This window comes from Schistocerca serialis, chromosome 1 (assembly GCF_023864345.2).
Source record: "Schistocerca serialis cubense isolate TAMUIC-IGC-003099 chromosome 1, iqSchSeri2.2, whole genome shotgun sequence".
In the NCBI taxonomy this organism is placed as follows: domain Eukaryota; kingdom Metazoa; phylum Arthropoda; class Insecta; order Orthoptera; family Acrididae; genus Schistocerca; species Schistocerca serialis.
In genome coordinates, this window is record NC_064638.1 from 660174522 (window position 1) to 660195057 (window position 20536).

Genomic DNA, 20536 nt, shown 5'->3' on the forward strand with positions numbered 1-20536 from the left:
AGCTTAGAGCACCTCCAAAATACGACTGTGCTCCACACACAACAAACTGCAACCTGTAAAGCTACAGGGTATAGCCACATACAGTACAGTGCACCACAACTGTACCAGCTCTGGTCCTCCAGCTTCATCAAGCAATCATCAGATCATGCTGGAATAACTACCACCGACTTCTGGTGGCTACGCAATGACACCAGGAGAACCAATACCTCACACTCATCAACTGCTGTCTCCTCCTCATGGCCACACTACCAAACCAGATGTGTCACCAATTGCAGTTCATGTCCTCCATGCCCAGCCACCAACATGCAGGCTAGGCACAACATCAAACTCAGATTCTCTCTCATCCCCAGTGCTCCGCACTTTATAAGGGGGAGGACTGTGTGGGAGTGACATAATTGACTAATCGATATGTGACAAGTGCAGTGTGTCGACAGTTTCTCATATTCTTTATTGCTGACTGTTCGGCTTGTTTGTTACTGTGTATGCATGTTTTCTTGTATCGATTCACAATAAAGTGGAATTTATTACACCATTATTCTGTGTATGTACTTTTTATGTAGGCATTAGTGTCCCTACACACACATTTTAGCATAAAATGTGATCATTTGTCATTTCTACAGCTGCATCAAACAGTTCATTAATAACATAAGCATAAATTATTGAAGCATGACTAACTAACTTTCCCAGAAAGCTGTAATATGTTGCTTAGCTGTAAAGCAAATTGCAAGAGAATTTATCATGTATAAATCGATCACTGAATAGAAAATAAATAAAAAATTAAACAACTCTGTAAACTATTCTGTAAAATTGCTATTTATAGCAATGTAATTTTCTTCTTCTCAGTTGTTTATGTAACACATTTCACCCATACGAAACTTCTGCCTACTAAGCATAATTTTACCATGAAATTATGTAAAGGTTGTTATGAAAGTCAATAATTCAACATGCACAAGAAAATGTTGTCCTAAATTTGCATCCAAACATTATTTAAGTCAAACTGTCCATCTGAAATAGTCACATACAAAAATTAAATCTTATTTTTATAGTACCATTGCGCAGTGCATAGTCAAGTACTTCTTTCAGTTCCATCCAGTCCACTTCCATGTCATCACCAGCAATTTGTTTAAAGTATTCCTTAATTTTGTCCTCAGACTTGTGCTCCTCTGGTACAGGCTCATTCTTTACCTAACAAAAATAAAAACACATGTACCAAATAAGTATGTATAATCTACCAAAATCAAACATTCCAAAAATATTAAGGCAACTACTATTAGCCACCATATTTACAAACTTCTGACTTGACATAGCACACATCAAAAAATTTAATGTCCCTCTTCAAAGGTAACTTTAATTCCCACTAATATTAATGCAAGCTATTATGCTACATCAGAAATTGTCATGACACAAACATATACACAGGCAAAAATCAAAAGCACGTTCATAAGACAACTGTCCCTAATATTATAATTTCTGATTGACAGATTTTACGCAAGTTGTTAGTGTGAAAATGTTAGGGGCTGCCATCAGAATGTCACACTGCATTACCATCACTGCTTTCTGGTAGCCATCTGCAATGGCATACCCCATCAGCATTTGTGCAGTCAATAACCTGATATAAATTGTGCAAACCAAAGTGCTTCAATATACCTAATTCTAAAGTCTTAAATAATACACCAGATAGCTCAATCCAGTGTATTAACAAAGATCACATCAGTACTTTATTTCTCAACATATTTTAACAGATTTTGTTGGAACTGAATTAAAATCCTTTTCAAAATCTTGTTAAGCAGAATAATTACAACACTGTATCAGTATTATGAAACTGTTTTCCACCTTAGAGTGTCTGTAAATTATTTTTTTAAAGTTAATTCTGTATTACAATTCTTCTGCATGTATGCTGAATCACAATTAAGTTTCTCGTTTCAGACTTACAATGCCTTTACACATCTAATCTGTCATTACTTTCAGAATGTCACTCTTTTCATCCTTCAACAATCTAATTCACCTTGACAACACAACAAGTATGATATTTCAAGTCCTGGAAGAATGTAAAACACACACACACACACACACACACACACACACACACACACACACACACACACACACACACCAGAATTGCTACCGATGCATTTTATTTTAAAAAGCCAATACCAAGTTGCTTCTGTGGATTATTTGGATATGGAAAACCTGTAAGAGAGCCATTTCAGTTTTACCAATTTTATGTGGAACACTGTCATGTTCTAGATGCCTCAAAATCAACAAATACCATTTGCAGGTAGTACTGAACTACAGATGGCTTTTACTACAGGAGAGCCAGTACTGCATTCGTCAACTGAATTTCAACCTTCAGTTTCAGTTTATTTTTTTAATACTTCAATCATCCACTTTAACATCTCATCTTTCTTCAGTTATCACAAAAATGTCTATGTTTTAATGCCAGTGACAGTTATTCATTTTGAAAACTGTCTCTTAACCAGAATAATCAAATGTGTAACATTAATTTCTTGACCAAATCGGCTATTACATTATCAGAGCAATAAATTCTTTAATTTTTTTTTAAATCTTCCATTTCTGTAGAAGTTATTGGTAGAAGAAGAAATCAAAGTGTTTACTATGGCCTTTCACCAAAGTGTTCCTATCTAGTGATATGAGGCTCAAAACCTGTGTCACAGAAGGTGACAATGTTAATAGTTAGGTGTCACATATGGATCAGTGTGACTATTGTGGAATAGCTTCTGCTCTCATTAATTACAAATAGTATCTCATTATTTAAATTACAACTGTCAAATAGCTGCAGAAATTAATACAAAATATAAATTAGGAAAATTAAAGCCCTTATTTCTTCATGAGACTTACTTTTTCATCTATTTCACCCATTCCAACTTCTTCATCATTTTCCCTGGAAGAAAAGAAATAAATGTAAGACATAAATTTTTATTATTTACTTTTGAACAGCACTACCCCCACACATTTTCAAAATGTGTGTGTTGCTACTTAACTTTGGCATAATAAAAAAATGATATTGCAATGGCAACAATGATTATTAAATTAGTAAACACACATTTCATATATATTTGGTTCAATTAGGCATTAATTTCTTTTATTGCTCTACAAGTATTCTAACTACAGCCACAATAAATTAAAGAAAGAGATCCACGCAAAAATTTTTATACGAAAATATGTCCATTTTCATTTACTTAAGTACATTACATTTCCTACTGCAATGTGAACAGAATCAGTACCATTTAATATACACTCGAAAATACTTACTCCATATTGTTTTTGTTCTCTGAGAATACACGAAGAATAAATTCTCCTTCTTCATTTGGTTCAAAAGTTGATGGCACTATGCAGTAAACACCAGGAGGAAGCTTAAATCTACAACTCACTTCACGGAGATTGATGAATGAGGGTGACCTTGCAACTGATGCATTGAATTTGAAAAAGTCCATTCCAAGTGGTTTTGGTAGATTATCTGGGTCTGGAAGCTGGAAGGGAACCATTTCATTTTAACCAATTTTATATACTTTATTAATACTCAACAAAACAAATCAGGTTGTACACACTACTTGATTATTTGAATATAATAGAGGGAAATATGCCACATGGGAAAAATATATCTAAAAACAAAGATGATTTAACTTACCAAACGAAAGCGCTGGCATGTTGGTAGACACACAAACACACACACAAATTTCAAGCTTTTGCAACCATTTGCCTTCACAAATGTCTGCTTGTGTCTGCGTACGTGCGGGTGTGTGTGTGTGTGTGTGTGTGTGTGTGTGTGTGTGTGTGTGTGTGTGTGTGTCTTTCCTGATGAAGCAACCATTGGTTGCGAAAGCTTGAATTTTGTGTGTATGTTTGTGTTTGTTTGTGTGTCTATCAATGTGCCAGCACTTTCGTTTGGTAAGTTACATCATCTTTGTTTTTAGATCTACTTGATTATTTGTTAGATTACAAGGAATTTGTGTGTTTAGCACTATTCAGGTAAGGTGTCAGAATATAATTTCAGTCACTTACTGATTTAAGTGTAATTTAAAAAAAAGTTTTGCTACTGTTTCAATGAAGCACATGACAGTGCCAAAGCCACAACTTCACAAAATGTATGGTCTCTAACAAGTGAAAACTAATCTTAATAAGTAACTACTTTGATACATTTTTGAATTATAGGTTCCTTCTAGAGGGGAGAAAATATGGAAGTTTGAAGGTGGTTGACTAAGGAGCAGGCACATCAATCAGAACCAAGCTTATGAGTGTGTCTTTGTAAAAGTAAGTCATTCTAAATATTCATGTGAAATTTCCATTTTTTCAAAAATCTCTTTCTTTAAAATCTCATTGTACACAGACCACTCTGCCAGTTTTTGAGTTGTTGTTGTTTGCAAATTTAAAACTATAGCAACATCACAACTTAATAGCTCTTAATAGTCTGTTTCTAAAAACTTAAAAACTATTACTCTCACATTCCTAGCCTTTCCCTTCAACTTTTCCTCCCTTCACATTCATACAAACTGGGTCCCTATTAGCATCTTTTTTATACTTTCTCCTGTAAAGGAGGAAAATGTGGTTCTCAGATGATGAGTATTATTCTGCTTGTATTCAGTATACTGAGAGTTGTGCCTCCTGAAGGTAAGTGATGGCTAGCTTGTCTGTGAAAATCATCTGAATTGAATTTTTTTTAATTTTTAATATATGACACTTCATTTATGAGAAAGGTCTTTCAGATAATTACATCTGTATCTCATTGGTTACATTTATTTTGAGATTGATCTGCTTAGCACTCACTGGAACAGATGCAAAATGATCAGTTATTACAGTAATGACAAAAAATTAAAAGCTGAAGCTTGACCCATTTGTTTTGAACTGGCTTTAAAACTTCTTCAGCAAGAGCAAGAATGAGGCAGAAAATAAGAGTAATATATAGCAATATAACAAAAAGGGTAGAGTGCTACTCCCTATATAGAGGAAACTTAAGGGTCATAGGCAGGCACAACATACATTTGAGCTTTTAGACAAAAGACCTTAATTTCATTCACCACATTAGATGGTTCAGGAAAACCTGTGACTGACATTCATGACCTAAGTACTGAAAACTTACATTTCGAGAATTTATTCTCATTTTGAAGGGCATTTGTGGACATGAATACATTTGGTGATGTTTGAACAGGTAATTTTGTGCCTCTCTCGTGTCTTTTTGAAACTCAAACTCTAACCTCAAAGACTTGCAAGAGAGGCAGAAAATTACTCTTACAGACATCAGCAAACATATCCATACAAACAAATGCACTTGCAAATTTTGTGTGTGTGTGTGTGTGTGTGTGTGTGTGTGTGTGTGTGTGTGTGTGTGTGTGTGTGTGTGTTTTTTCCAACTTTCAGAGACACACTTCTGGCTGATAGCTAAAATGTGTATCAGTCCATTTGTTGTGCTTGTCTGCGACTCAGTGTCTCCTCATGTAGTGAGTAGCCATCTACCCTTTTCATAATATTATTATTGTTATTTCATCCTGGATTTTCCAGTGATGGAATATAGATGCAGAGATGGAGACTGGGTGGGTGAGAAGTTGAAAATGTATTCAGAAATATCATAGGACTTTGTGAATGCTACTATCAGGCCTGAGATGATGAAGTTGCTAGTCCTAAGCTGCTGGAAATTTGTGGATTGAGTCACTGACTTTGAGCACTGTGCTAGTTGTTGGTCTATGGAATGGGTCATACACTCATTTCCTTGCAACAAATTTGAGGCACATTTGCCACTGAAACTGAGATTTTGGGAAACAGCAGCAAGATCACACTATGTATGCCTGGGGAGTGAGGGGAGGGGGGGGGGGGGGTGGCAAGGTGGGTGGGAGGGTCTTTCAATATGTTTAAACCTGCTGAAGGAGCCTGGAACTGTTCCAGAAGCCACTGATGGAAAACGGTGCAACCAGCTATAGACCGGAACAAAATATGCCCATCATTTGCATTCCAATGTCATACTTCGATGATTCCTGCAACTGGCAGAGATGGTTGAGACCAGCTTTGCCAACAGAATTTCAGAAGCTTACAATCTGCAGCATTGCACCCAGAACTTAGTGTAGCCCCCTGGTTCCAAGATGAAAGACTGAACCAGAGACTTCAAAGGTTCGGTCATAAGCTAGTCTGTGACTGCCTGAACTAGTAGCATACACAGTGAGAACTACATGGTATCCCTAACAGGGTCAGGGCTGCACTGAACACCAGAGGCTGCTAGCCAAATAGCTGACTGTGGAGTACACCCAAGAGTTATTCAGGTTAGTCCGGGCAATCATAGCTGTAAGAGGCTCCAAGTATTAGTGTAAGAGCCACAAACATGCAACTCCACCATCTCCCCACAAAGGAGACTTCCTATTGACAACTGACAAAGGATTCACAACAAAGTCCAAGATCTATAAGCAATCTCAATAATGAATAGAGGCCATATATGTACAGAAAGCTAGTCAAAACCTGAAATTGACAGCAGAGAAATTTGGGTACATTTAAGAGCATGTCAAAAGGACACGATAATGGATGACTGGGGTAGTGTATTCTTTGCAGTAGACAGGAAACTCAGGTCCACGGAGACAGAAACTAAAGTTGCCTGCAGAATTGTTTGTACAAGATTCAACATCAAGGGTAGGCACAAATTTATAACTGGGTTTCTATCAACACTAGAATTACTCAAAAACTTTAGAGAAAGCCTCAGCTTGTTAATACTTATGTCCATCATACTATCATGGAGGAGACCTTAATCATACAATTTGGATAATTACAGTTTTGTTGGTACTAGACACAATGAAAAACCCTGAGAAACAATACTAAGTTCTCTGTAACCTATTTGAATCAATCACAAAATCACCCATGACAAAAATATATATGATCCAATGGCAGTGAACAGATCTGACCCCTCTGAGAATGTTCAAAATAATACATGTGTAACAACAGTGATTATTGAAGACAAAGGGCAGTTAAAAGAAATAGGAAGTTTACATATTTAGAAAGTCATCCAAAGAGGTTGTGATTTTATTTTTCAAGGAGAAATCTAAACATGTAGTGCAAAAGCAGGTACAGTAACTGTGGCTCAAGATTAGAAGAATGCTTGACCAAACATAGGACAGAACTACACATTTTGAAGGCCAAAGATGAAGTTCATCGGCAGATGATATGCAGGGTGGTGCACGAAAAACCTGCTTCAAGTACAAACTGTTCACCAGTTATGCATGAATTATTGTGCACCATGAGTAGATACAACAACAAATAGATAAACATGTAATAATAAAAAATAATCAACAAATAAGCTAATGCAAGCAACAGCTCTGTGAAACAATGGATGACAACTGGTGGGTAACAATGAACAGTCTAGCACTTGGGGCCATTTCTTTGTGCACCACTCTGTATTTCTCAACATCTGAAAAGTGTGTAACTCTGTGCCATACCCAAAACTTTCAGTCATATGGGGTACCAAATAAAATTTGGGACTGGACTGAGGATTTCTTGATAGGGAGGAGCAGATTATCTTTTAAGGAGAGTCATCAACAAATGTAGAAATAACTTGAGATGTGTCCCATGGAATTGTGTTGGGACTTTTGTTGTCCATGTTGTATGTTAATGATTACATGGCAAACAACAGTAATGGTAACCTCTGACAGCAAACATATATAGGCACAACTTTATAAATTTTTTAAAGTAAGAAACTTGCTTTAAATGTAAAACTGTGCACTTTGTAAAATGAAGAGTAGTAGTATTCCATGACTATTATAGAAACAAGTGATAAATGGAAAACTAGAACATAAAAATTAAACCATAAGCTTATGTTACAGTTTTTTAAATGTAAGTAACTTTTAACACTGCACTTCTCACAAATATAAGCCAAGCATGCTCAAGCACACAATGCAAATAAATTTTCCAGTTTTAAAGTAAGATGCATGAACAGGCAAGGTAATTTTACATGGGCACAATTAGTGCTTCCTGATGACCTGAAATGTTACTTTCATGCCAAGTTACTTTGTATACTTTTATTCTTTGGCTTTTTAATATTTTTATTTTTTCAAAAGTTTTATTTCTAATGACAACTCTGGTTAACTATAATGTATCTATTACATGCAGTCAAGATGTCTGTGGATAAAAGATTCTTATAATTATAACAGCACATAGCCATTTAAGCAGTTGTTCTCATGCTCCATACAGGAAGAAACTCTAATGTGTGGTACATTTGGAAGTACCCCTGTGCCATGCACTTCACAGTGCTTCACAGAATATGAGCATTAATGTCAGAGGGTTGCAACTTTAATAGTAGCAACTATTTATTTACAGCTTGTACAAAATAGATACATGGTTCAAAGTTTTACTGACCTTCAAAGTAGTCACCAGCATTGTGTATAACCTGTTGCCAGCAATGTGGAAGTCATAGGATACTCATAGCAGTACCAGTTGTGTTGACAGTTCGAACAGCGTGATCTACTGCGCAACAAATTTGTAGTAGTTCTGAAGCGAATGCCATGAAATGTTTCCTTCAGTTTAGAAATCTAGTTGAACTCACAAGGGCTTAAGTCAGGGGAGTGCAGTAGGTGGTATAGCACTTAGCAGCCCCATCAGTCAAACAAATCAGTAACAGCTTGCACTGTACGTGCTTGACCATGGTCCTGCAAAATGATGGTCAGATCCTGCAGAAAGTGTCATCACTTCTGTCTCTAAGCTGGTTGCAGGTTGTGTTCAAAAAATGAGCAGCATAGAGACAGAAATAATGACACTTTCTGCAGGATCTGATAATCATCTTGTAGGACCATGCTCAAGCACGTACAGTTCAAGCTGTTACTGATAGGGTTGCTAAGTGCTATACCACCTACTACACTCCCCTGACTCAAGCCCTCATAAGTTAAACTAGATTTCTAAACTGAAGGAAACACTTCACCACGTTTGCTTCAGAACTGCTACACATTCGTAGGGCAATAGACTGCGCCGCTCAAACTGTCAACACAATTGGCACTGCTAAGAGTATTCTATGACTTCCACATTGCTGGCAATGGGTTATACACAATGCTGGTGACCACTTTGAAGGTCAGTAAAACTTTGAAACACGTATCTATTTTGTGCAAGCTGTAAATGAATAGTTGCCACTATTAAAGTTCATAGTTGCCACTATTAAAGTTCCAACCCTCGTGGTTGTATATTTGTATCTACTAAAAAGCTGCCTAGGGCAGCAAAAATTGAGGAGATGGGGTTAGAGGGTAAGAGGCGCATCAGTTTTGCTGCATAACCGGCACAACATGATAAGACGCAATACATAAAATAAAGGGAAGGCAACCATTAGTCTGTAATTGAGTGACATGTGACACACAAACACTTAACAGAAAACACTATTCACACTAGCTTTTCAGCTCCTTCACTTTTTCTAGCAAATGCACACACTTACCCAAAAGCACAACCACACAGATACCTAAATACACACACCCACAGTCACAGCACAACTGTAGCTATGGATGTCAATGCGTGCATATTTTCTATTTTAGAAGAAGGCCTTTTGTCTGGAAGCTCAAATGTATAGTAGTTTTTTTGTTGTGTGTGTCTGTGACTCAATGTCTCCTCCACATGGGGAATAGCAATCTATACTTTTCATAATATTGTCAAAATTTATCATATGTAATGGTTAAAGCAATGGTAGCTAATAAACAGCCCCAGTCTAAGGCTATTATTAATAATGTCTTTGAGGCCATGAATATACAAATGAACAATGGGGGTCCCAATGCAGTTTCCTGGGGTGTGCCTGGAGTGACTTCAACATTTGTCAATGACTCTCCATAGAAGATAACATGCTATGTCCTTCCTACCACAATATCCTCAGTTGAGTCACAAACTTTGATACTGTAGACAATCATACTTTTGGTAATAAGTATATTTTCATGGTATGTCAAATGCTTTTTGAGAGTCAAGAAATAATGTATCTATATGGTTCAAATGGCTCTGAGCACTATGCGACTTAACATCTGAGATCATCAGTCGCCTAGAACTTGGAACTAATTAAACCTAACTAACCTAAGGACATCACACACATACATGCCCGAGGCAGGATTCGAACCTGCGACCGTAGCGGTCACTCGGGTCCAGACTGTAACGCCTAGAACCGCACGGCCACTCCGGCCGGCAATGCATCTATACAATTGCCTTGATCCATAGCTTTCAGGATGCCATGTGAGAAAAGTGCAGGTTTGATTTTGCATGATCGGTGTCCACAACATCTTTTCTGGTTCACAAGGAGGAGGTCATTCTGTTTGAGACAGTAATTAAATTTGAGCTCAGAATAGGTTTTAAGATACCACAGCCAATGGACAACAATGATAGTCAACAGTAATTTAGTTGACTTCTGCTATACGCCTTGTATGCCATGAGACGTGTTTTCTTCTATTTACTGGGCACAGATTTTTTTTTTATAGAGATCTGCTGTATACTATTGCCATAAGAGACATCAACATTGTCACAGATTCTGATTTTCACTGCCACTGACACTAATCCCATCTATACCACAAATCTTTACAGTGAGGCAATACTCTTGTATCGTCCTTTATAAAGACATTTTTTAAAAACCATATTTTAATGGGATGACTTTTTACAATTTTCTTGAAGGTTTAACTCAAAATCGGTACTTCAAATCTCTTCCTTCATTGTCTGGCAATCAATTATCTACAGAAAAACTGTCTACTATTATTTTGCAGAATTTTGTCATGCTGCTCCTTTCATCAGTGTTGTATTTTGTGAAGGTTGACCAAAATTAATTGCTGTTATAGCAAACATCAATTTTATGTGGAAAATGACTGAAGGGAATGAGTTTTTGACTCGCTTTGGGATACAAACATTCTAATGCCTATCAAAGGTTGCAGTACATTAATTTTGCATCAACTTTTTAACTGCAATAAAAATCTGTTCCTACAATACAACTGAGACTCAAAAATGAGTTCACATCAATTAGTGTAAGTAAATTTTCGAAAAATTTGACTGAAGATATGAAAATCTGTATAAATCTGCATAGAACATCACAACCGAAAAAAAAATTTGGATCTTTTCATTGTAGATGGAGACTAAGGATCTCTCAGCTATTCAAGTATTCCAACAAGGTAAACCAGAATCAACAGAAGTGGTTTGATCTCTGAGGACTTCTGAGAAAATTATCACATATTCCTTTAGTCACAGTGGACAAGTTGTGACCATTCCTTTAGAGCACTGAAGAACAATGAATGCTGAATGATAAGCTGTAACTGGTCAGCCATGGATCAGTGATGATGAAATCAAGAAAACTATTGAAAACATCATATCACCCTTCTTTCTGACAGTGCCGCTTGTCACACTACTTATCAAACAATGAACTACCTGACACAGAAAAATGTCAGTTTAAAGTCTCATTGCCTGTAGTCATCCAATTTATCCCTTATGTCAAATAAAACATGTATTTTCCACCAGTTCAACTCAAAATCAATGGACATCAAGTTTCATCACCTCAAGAAGCTGTTACATCCTCCCAACATCACAATTGTGAGATGATAACAGCGTTTCCTAGAATCAGATAAAACACATGGAAAAATGTATAGATTTAAAGATGTGTATTTTGAGAACCAAAAATGTGAATTTTTTTAATCATTGTTTTTGTAAATCTCAAAAGAAGCCCCTTCTTCCTACTCTATTGTAACTTCTGCAAAGGCTTTTAAAATGGGAATGTCCACTAAACAGATGTAACCTGAATGAATGGCCAATTCTGACTGTGGCCAAGATCAAAGTTTGACCATCCACTGGCAGAGCTTGCTGCTGACCACAACATGCTCAGTCATCAAACTTCAACAATTACTTTACAATCCATATCTTCCAGAAAAAGATCACAAGTTTGCACCCTACCATATGCTTAATGTGATTTAGAGAAACTGCACACATCTGCATAGGAATTTGAACCCCTCTTCAAACTGTTTGTCTGTGTCCATTGCATCACATTTCATGGCAAGTAACAGAGGGAGGAAATAAACACCACATAAGTGCTGATGACAGGCCTGACCTTGCCTTATTGACTTGACTTTACTGGTTCCAAAGGTATCGCTGGTCTTTGCCGATATGCTTCAGTTCAAATATACCACAGAAATCATGACTGAGTAATGAAGAACTGGATAACACATGATACAGGCAACAAATTGATGATGAGATGCAAACTGGGTTGTTGATGACAGGATAGTGATTATCTAAATCCTAAGTCTGAACTTCACACAGCTTGTGAATCAACAGCTTTATATTTACAGTCCTCTTAAACGTATTACCACTATATACTGTCAGTTGTATCTCAGTTAAAGCCAGGTTCCTGAGAGTTTTTGTTTCTCACAACCCAGATCTTAACCAACCCCCCCCCCCCCTCCTTCCTTTTTTCATGTAATTCATTTTTTGTGACACCTGCTGTCTCCCCAAACTTTCCTCCCTCCCAGTATTTCTGACAAACATCAAATTCTTGAGTTTTTAATTTCATTACATCTCATTTGATTGTTTCCTTTTCACACTAGCTTGTTCTACTCCTTTATCTTGGTGACTTTCATGCCTAGTTCTGAACTGGCTTCATTTCTCCCAATAGCTTAATCTCTTTGTAAATAAAATTGCATTTTTAGCCTCTGTTGATTTATCATGACTGAACAGCTCAACATGAAAATACATACATGGTACATTGCAAATCCAATTGTAAGACACTCAGCTCCCATTTTCCTTTGCAGTCTACGATTCTTTTGCATTAATCCAACAATTACTGTACACTTATTGTCCTCATCATCTTCATCTGGATCTTCCAATGTTATCCTGTACTGTGGATTGACCCAAAACGTCTCTGCGAAACGAAACATGAAACTTTAATTATAAAAAAATCTTACAGCTCAGTACAAAGTTCTACAAATATGGAAATAAACAAAAAGGTTTGTATTTTCAGTTTGAAATAGGAATCTCAGGGGGAGAGGAAGGGATGGGGTGTCTCTTTGGGGGCTTTAGTACACTATCAGCAAATACTGAGATGGACACATATGAGCTGGCATGGGTATCACAGTGGAATAGTGCAAAATGCTGTCACTGGTGGCATACGCGAAGCCTTGCATGTGCAGAGCCACTGACCTAGGTGTTTATCTTCTGGCAGCAATAGGCTTGGTCCAGCATTTCTCATCCAGATATCAACTACATGTGGGGCCTGGCCATCACCTCACACCATGCTCTGTTTTCTGTGTGCTTAGTTTATTCTGTTGCTTGCACTGGGTTGTTTTGCTCCACACTCATCTCTACATTGTGTTCAGACACACTGCTCCCCTACACAATGACCCATACACTTAAGTTTAGTTCCCTCTTCCCAGGTCCTCGAGCTTGTTGTCGAACCACTGTGTAGTTATATTTTGTTTCAACAGGGGCAGATCGCAGCCACCAACCTGCTTATCCAGAAAGCAGTTTCAGCAGTACAGATGGGATGTCCCAAATGGGTTACTTCAGGAGCAGATTCTGTGTGGTGTATACTTTTTTGTGTTGTGGGATTACCTCAGTGTTGTCCAAGGTGTCCTCATGCAGGCAAAGGAGGAGCAAAGCTGTCAACTGGCGGTCTCTCTGGCACTGCATCCTAGCATACTCCAGATGCTGCACGAGTTGCACAGGGATATTTTTCACATGAAGGCTTTAGCGCAGCTTTGTGTCTACTAGCCAACAAGCAATTGTGACATGGAACAGCTTGTGCATGATTGCACAGCCTGTACATAGAACCAGGCTGTACTGCTGAGTTAGTTTTCCCCTCAGTCAGTTCTGGAGAACCCTTGGGAAAGTGTGCATGTTGATTTTATGAGCACATTTTTGGGGAGCAGCTGGCTGTTGGTGGTCAATACACCCCCAAACATGTGACCAAATTGTCCTCCATATTGATTGCAACTAATTGTGTATTGTTGGTCACTTTTGCTATCAAGGACTTTACCCAGACCATTGTCTCAGATAAGACTCAGCAATTTGTGTCACATGAGTTTGCAGACTTTTACATTCACTGTGATCTCAAGCATATGACTACCAGCCCACATTAAATGGCTTCTAACTCATGAGGTGGAGCAATTTGTGTGGATGTTCAAAACCGAAATGAAGAAGTTGATAACTGCCTCGTCCCATAATGATGCGCTATTTGGTTTTCCTGCCTCATACCAGGCAACATTGGTTAATGGGGTGCAGTGTGGCAGAATGATTGCATGGGCATCAAACACAGGATCTTTTGGATCTGTTGCACCTTGAATCGCACATCCCGGACCATTGCAGCCTGCCACGTTTCTCTCATGGGGCTGCCATTTGGGCCCGATCTTCCAGACACCAGCAGGAGTGGCTACCGAGTGTCACGAAGGTTGGCAACTGTTTGTGGTGGATGACCCTCCACTGTCCTAACTTCAACTGCAGAATAAGGGGCCACTGGGGGCAGCTCCCGTGATTACTGATGTGGAGCCAATGGGTTCTGAACTGCCACTCCCCTCCTTGCACTTTGGTGTTTACCCCAGCCTCTGCCATCTTTCAACCCTCCAGTGGAGCCTGTCTGCACAGTCTTCTTCAATGGTCAATCTGCAACCAAGCAAGCTCATGCCCTCCGGGTTTGCACGAGATGCCTTAGTATGAACCTGGTCGTTTTTAGCTCTACTTGGCCTTTTGAAGGGGACAGAATATAGTATCCCCAGATATCAAGATGGATGCAGATGGGCTAGCATGAGTATCATAGTGGAATAGTGCAGTAAGCTGTCTTATGTAAAGCACCGACAATGCAGAGCCACCGACCCAGGTGTCTTACCTGCCAATGGCAATAGGTTTGGCCTGGCAGTTGTTCATATATCTCCTGCCTTGGACCTGGCCTTCACCTCGTGCCATGCTTCTGCTTTTTGTGTGCTCAGTTTATTCTATCACTCATGCTTGTCATGACGTGTTTGCTCTGTGCTTACCTCTACATGGTATTCAGTCTCTTCCATTCCCCTCCCACTCTGCTTAATGGACCACACATCGAATTTCATTCACTTTTCCAGGTTGAGCTCCCCGGTAGCGTAATACTTTTTTCGCGCAAACAGTTTCACAGCACTGTAATCCCTGTGCAGATACAAAAGGGGACGGGGGAGGACGATGGGGGGAGGGAATCTATGAGGAAGGTGCTAGTGGAGAGAGAAGCGCTGGGAGGGGGGGGGGGGGGGGGGGGGGGAATATATAAAGTGAAACTACTGGCAAAAACAGAAAGAGGAAAATAAAACGACAGAAAAGATTTCGAAATGAAACAGTGACAATAACAAACGTAATTGTTGGATTCAAATTAATGATATCAATATAATAGAGGGAAACATTCCACGTGGGAAAAATTATATATAAAAACAAAGATGAGGTGACTTACCAAACGAAAGCGCTGGCAGGTCGATAGACACACAAACAAACACAAACATACATACAAAATTTAAGCTTTCGCAACAAACTGTTGCCTCATCAGGAAAGAGAGAAGGAGAGGGAAAGACGAAAGGATGTGGGTTTTAAGGGAGAGGGTAGGAGTCATTTCAATCCCGGGAGCGGAAAGACTTACCTTAGGGGGAAAAAAGGACGGGTATACACTCGCACACACACACATATCCATCCACACATATACAGACACAAGATGTCTGCTTGTGTCTGTATATGTGTGGATGGATGTGTGTGTGTGAGGGGGGGGAGATAGAGGGGGGGCGAGGGGGGTGAGGGGGCGATGGGGGTGGGGAGGGGGCGAGGGGGGGGAGGGGGTGAGGGGGGAGGGGGCAAGGGGGGGAGGGGGTAGGGGGCGAGGGGGGGCACGGGGGGAGGGGCAAGGGGGGAGGGGGGAAGGGGGCAAGGGGGAGGGGGCAAGGGGCAAGGGGGAGGGGGCAAGGGGCAAGGGGGAGGGGGCAAGGGGCAAGGGGGAGGGGGCAAGGGGCAAGGGGGAGGGGGCAAGGGGCAAGGGGGAGGGGGCAAGGGGCAAGGGGGAGGGGGCAAGGGGCAAGGGGGAGGGGGCAAGGGGCAAGGGGGGAGGGGGGAAGGGGGCAAGGGGGAGGGGGCAAGGGGCAAGGGGGAGGGGGCAAGGGGCAAGGGGGAGGGGGCAAGGGGGGAGGGGGGGAGGGGGAGAGATGGGGGGCCAGGCAACACTAGGTGGCAATGTCATATTACTAGAGATTAGAAAATTACAGTTCACGTCATCAGGAGAGGTGGGATAGGATGTTCACACAGTGTTCATACAAAAGTAATCATCCAAGATAAAATTCAGTACCTTTGTCTGCAGCACATAACAAAGGAAGTCAAGAAAAGACAGAGCTTATGCCTGCAATAATAATAGCAGCAGCCCTCTCCTTATTGTCTAGTCCAACCACAGTATCAAATAAACAGTGTAAAAGTGTGACTCAAGCAAAAATGTATATGTTGAATCTAAATAAATGCAATTTAGAATAATTACCATGAGAAGAGTGTGTGTGTGTGTGTGTGTGTGTGTGTGTGTGTGTGTGTGTGTGTGTGTATCCTTCACAGTTTTTTGTAAAACTTGCTCATGAAAGTGGGTGCACTAAAGCAACTTCAGTAGTGCTTCTCGCCCATCATAAACTGTTGGGTTCTTCAATTAGATTCCATGTTTCGAAAGGTCAGTAACATATTAAGTCTTTGAGTGAGTGGGAAATCATTAAGCAGGTACCAACATAGGTTCTTCATGGTTTCTATAGTGTACAAAGCCAACCATGATGTAGTTATTACAGTTGTCTTTGTTATGGAAGAAAATTATTTTCAACAGGAAAGGAAGGTGCATATTTTAGTAAAGGATATACATATGTACCATAGAATTTAGTTTACAAGTCCCAATGAACTCATACATTTAACTTCATATACTGAGATGATTTACTCCACTGTGTCTTACCCAGATAGTTTCTACAGCCACCGGCAGTAACACCTCTAACCCACTCTCCCTCAAACATGCTCATTTCCCATCTTCTTTTCCCTTTTTCATTTATGTCCTCTTCTGTCAATGAGTCTGGATTTAAATTGCAAATTTCAAGGCGGTGAAAATATGTCTTGAAATCATTATAGGACATCCAGAATTCTCCATCATCGTCAAAGGTTAATCCAATTTCTTCTTTCTCACTATCAGGTATAAATCTCCATTCAGGGGACCTACAAATCAGAACAGATAATTATTGTATTTTTCTTCAATAATGATGAGTGAGGGAAGAATGGAGGTGGCAAGTGGGAGGGAAAGTTGGGGAAGGTTGGAAACAGTGACAGATAGGAGTGCTGCACCCAAGAGCCCATTCTGGTTTCACATAGACAAATTGGACACAGTGCACAATGACATGGAGACACAGTCTGAGAGGGAGGTAGAACAGAGGAAGAGGTTGATTGCAGCAATGAGGTTGAGTGTTCAGGATGAGTGAGGTTAAGAGTTTCCATTTCAAGTTGTTTTATGTCAAACATTTGGCAAACAAACAGTATAACATCATGTTTATTTCTTTCAAACAATACTGCCAACCAAAACTGTGTGCAATTGTAGTCACTTGCCATTACAGTATGAGAAGTTTCATTTGTCTTATACTTATGTAACTTTAAAATAGGGACAGAAAAACGAAACCAAAAATGTATTGTTTTAAATCAGAAGATGTAAAACGATATAACAAGCATCCTCTTGATACTGAAACTAATATCCAACTTACTGTTTTCTTGACAGAAGCTTTAAAGTGAAAACTAACAGGACCGTTTACTAGTTAATTAACAATACATTAAATATTTGAACCATTTTTGTCAGAACATAATGAATGAATGAATGATATAAAACTAATATCGTATGACAGAAGCTAGACAAACTGCTTTACCAAAAGACTTAACATGTACAAAATTTCATTTATTTGTGCAACAGCAGCACTATTGATCAAAATGGAAACCAATAAGAAACTTGGAAAAGGCATTAATGTTAAGGAGAGAGAAACAAAACCTTTAAGGTTTGCCTTTGATAATATCATTTTGTCAAATGTATCAAAGGGTCATGAATATCAACTGATAATGTTTTGAAACAAGGTTATAAGATTAACACAAAGCAGAGTAAAACAAGGATTATAGAATGCAGTCAAATCAAACCAGGTGAAATGAGGGAGTTAGATCTGGAACTGAGACATTGAAACTAAGTTTGTTCTTATTTTTTGTGCAGCAAAATAAAGATGCTGATAAGCACTATAAACTCAGGTGTTCCAAAGTCTTTACAGAAAGGATTTGAGTGGAGTGTGGCCTTATTTGGAAGTTACATATGAACAATAAGCAATACAGAAAGGTGAGAGCAAAAGCTACAGTACTACGGAAGAATACCATAGACTAGATGAGTATGTTGGAAAGCTAATGGTAAGGTGCTCAATCTAAATGAGGAGAAAAGAAATTTATGGCACAATCCAGTCAAAAGGACAGATTGATTGATATGACACATTCAGAAGTGAAGATCTAATTGATGGAGCATGTAGAAGAACTGAGGCCCAAGTCTGGCAGTTTAATTGACCAAGCACTGGATCATGGTTGCCACAAGTCTCCACAAGTGAAATTCCCTGATATTTCCCTGATTTACATGGAAGTTTTAGGATTTTTCCCTGACAAATTTTGAGATCTCAAGGGTAAGTCTTTGCAGGTATGGTACAAGAAACAGTAGTGCGAATTAGGAAATATTAAAAAAACTTGCAAGATGATGGTGTTTCCTGATGTGAGCAGAAATCTTAAGTACTAACATTAACATCTTATGTTATGAACTGTTTTTAGATGGAGAAAGCAAGCCAAATGGTATGTGTTTGTCATTAAGACCACTGATGATGTTTCATTTCAATAAAACTAAACACATTTGGTGACAAAAATGTGCATTTCCTTGGAGTCACAAGACAAATTTAAAATATCTTCACTGGTTTCAGAAATAATCTCAAAAAAAAGTACGTCTGTTGAAAGAAGTGTATAAGACAGGAAATAATTGTGTAAACTAACACTATAGTGACCACCAATAAAATGTTAGTTCTACTACGTTTGTTATTGTCAGTTATTACCCACTGGGTTATACCTATTATTTTACAGGTATTGTACAATTTTTCCATCGAGAAATATGTGAGTGCATAGTGTACAAACTGCCAGTGACTGACACAATTTTCTCCTCCTTATCGTCCAATCTTCCTAACATATAAACTACTTTTGAAGTGTCAAAATGTACTAGAAAAAATAAAATGTCTATAAAAAACCATGTGTACAATGTACTTGTGGTGAGAGAGTCACAACTCCTGAATTCCATAACCCATGGCCTGAGGAGCACCACAGTCCTGTGTTTATGGACAAACCATGAAAATGGGCAGGGCCTGCACGTTAGTGGGAACCAAATGGCTTCAGATTGACAGGCCCCATCCATTTCAGATACCTGCAGAAACAGCTTGCAGTTTTGGCCCACTGCGGGAATCCACTCGTGCGGCAAGCTATTTATGAGTCACAAACATCCTGTCAAACAGACTGCTGTGATCATTCCATGCAACAGACAACTTGTTCATGAAGATGATTGCTAAACTACAGACAGGAATGTAGAAAAAACAGTCATCCTCTCACAACTAAATTTTCGGCCATAGCTTTTGTCAGAATATGAGACACACACATTCACACAGTCGCTCACACACAACTCGTGCACACACAACTACTGTCTAAGGCCGCTGTGTCTACAGTCTCTGAGAATCAGATCCAAACAAACCACTCCTTATGCCTCCTGTCGGCAGCTGCTAGGCTAGTGACAAGAAGTGGTGGCAGCACTGACTGCAAGCTGAGGAGAGGCAGGAAGGGGAGTAGCAGTAGTAATTAGGGAGTAGGGAAGTGGCCAGCACCAAGCCAGTGACGATTTATGACACCTCAGTAATCAAACCATTTCATCTACTGAGACAAAAACGAGCTTTTTCCAGCTCTTTTTTTTTTATTATTATTTCCATGATATTTCCCTAATTTTCCTGATGTGTTTGAAATTCCCTGATTTCCAGAACTTATGGCAACACTGTGCATAGATATGTACCTTGTAATACAGTTTCCGACGGGAATGACACCACACTACATACAGTCTCTGTTAAGAAACTTCTAAAGCAGTGGTTCCTGATCCTGGACGAGATTGTGTATCACCCAATACTGGAAACAAATTTATAATACCTAGTTAACATTCAAACACTAAACTCGGGCTTTTATTACTCTTTTCACTAAAACAAAAAATTTTGAGTCAATGGGGTGTTTGGTTATGCTTATTTATAACAATTCCTTTTTATATTTTTTTTGGCATCTGCCATGGAACATTGAAAGTAATATATCAGTTTCATTCAGATCTTCAATTGCCACCATATTCAAAAGTCATCTTTCACACCTGTAAGCCCTGGCAATTGGAAACAGTATTCTTAAGAGTTCTTCCAATAATAATAGCTGCTAAAGACAGACTATTCACTAGAACGATACCAGTTCTGTTGTATGAATACCTGTTTATAATGTGTTTCTTTTTCAAGATCCAAGAAAATTTTATCTTGCCTCACTA

At 39.0% G+C, this 20536-nt stretch overlaps 1 protein-coding gene across 4 annotated transcripts in view; it reads right to left on the reverse strand.

Annotated features, from left to right (window-relative positions):
- LOC126479405 (calpain-A) overlaps positions 1–20536 on the reverse strand; it is a 611071-nt gene that overhangs the window by 59441 nt on the left and 531094 nt on the right. For all 4 annotated transcript variants that reach the window (XM_050103784.1, XM_050103782.1, XM_050103785.1 and 1 more), the window contains 5 exons: positions 16889–17142; positions 12672–12835; positions 3274–3491; positions 2860–2902; positions 1050–1185 (listed from right to left, as the gene is read on the reverse strand). In XM_050103784.1, the coding sequence (XP_049959741.1) occupies positions 1050–1185; positions 2860–2902; positions 3274–3491; positions 12672–12835; positions 16889–17142 (815 nt within the window). The remainder of the gene's footprint in view (positions 1–1049; positions 1186–2859; positions 2903–3273; positions 3492–12671; positions 12836–16888; positions 17143–20536) is intronic.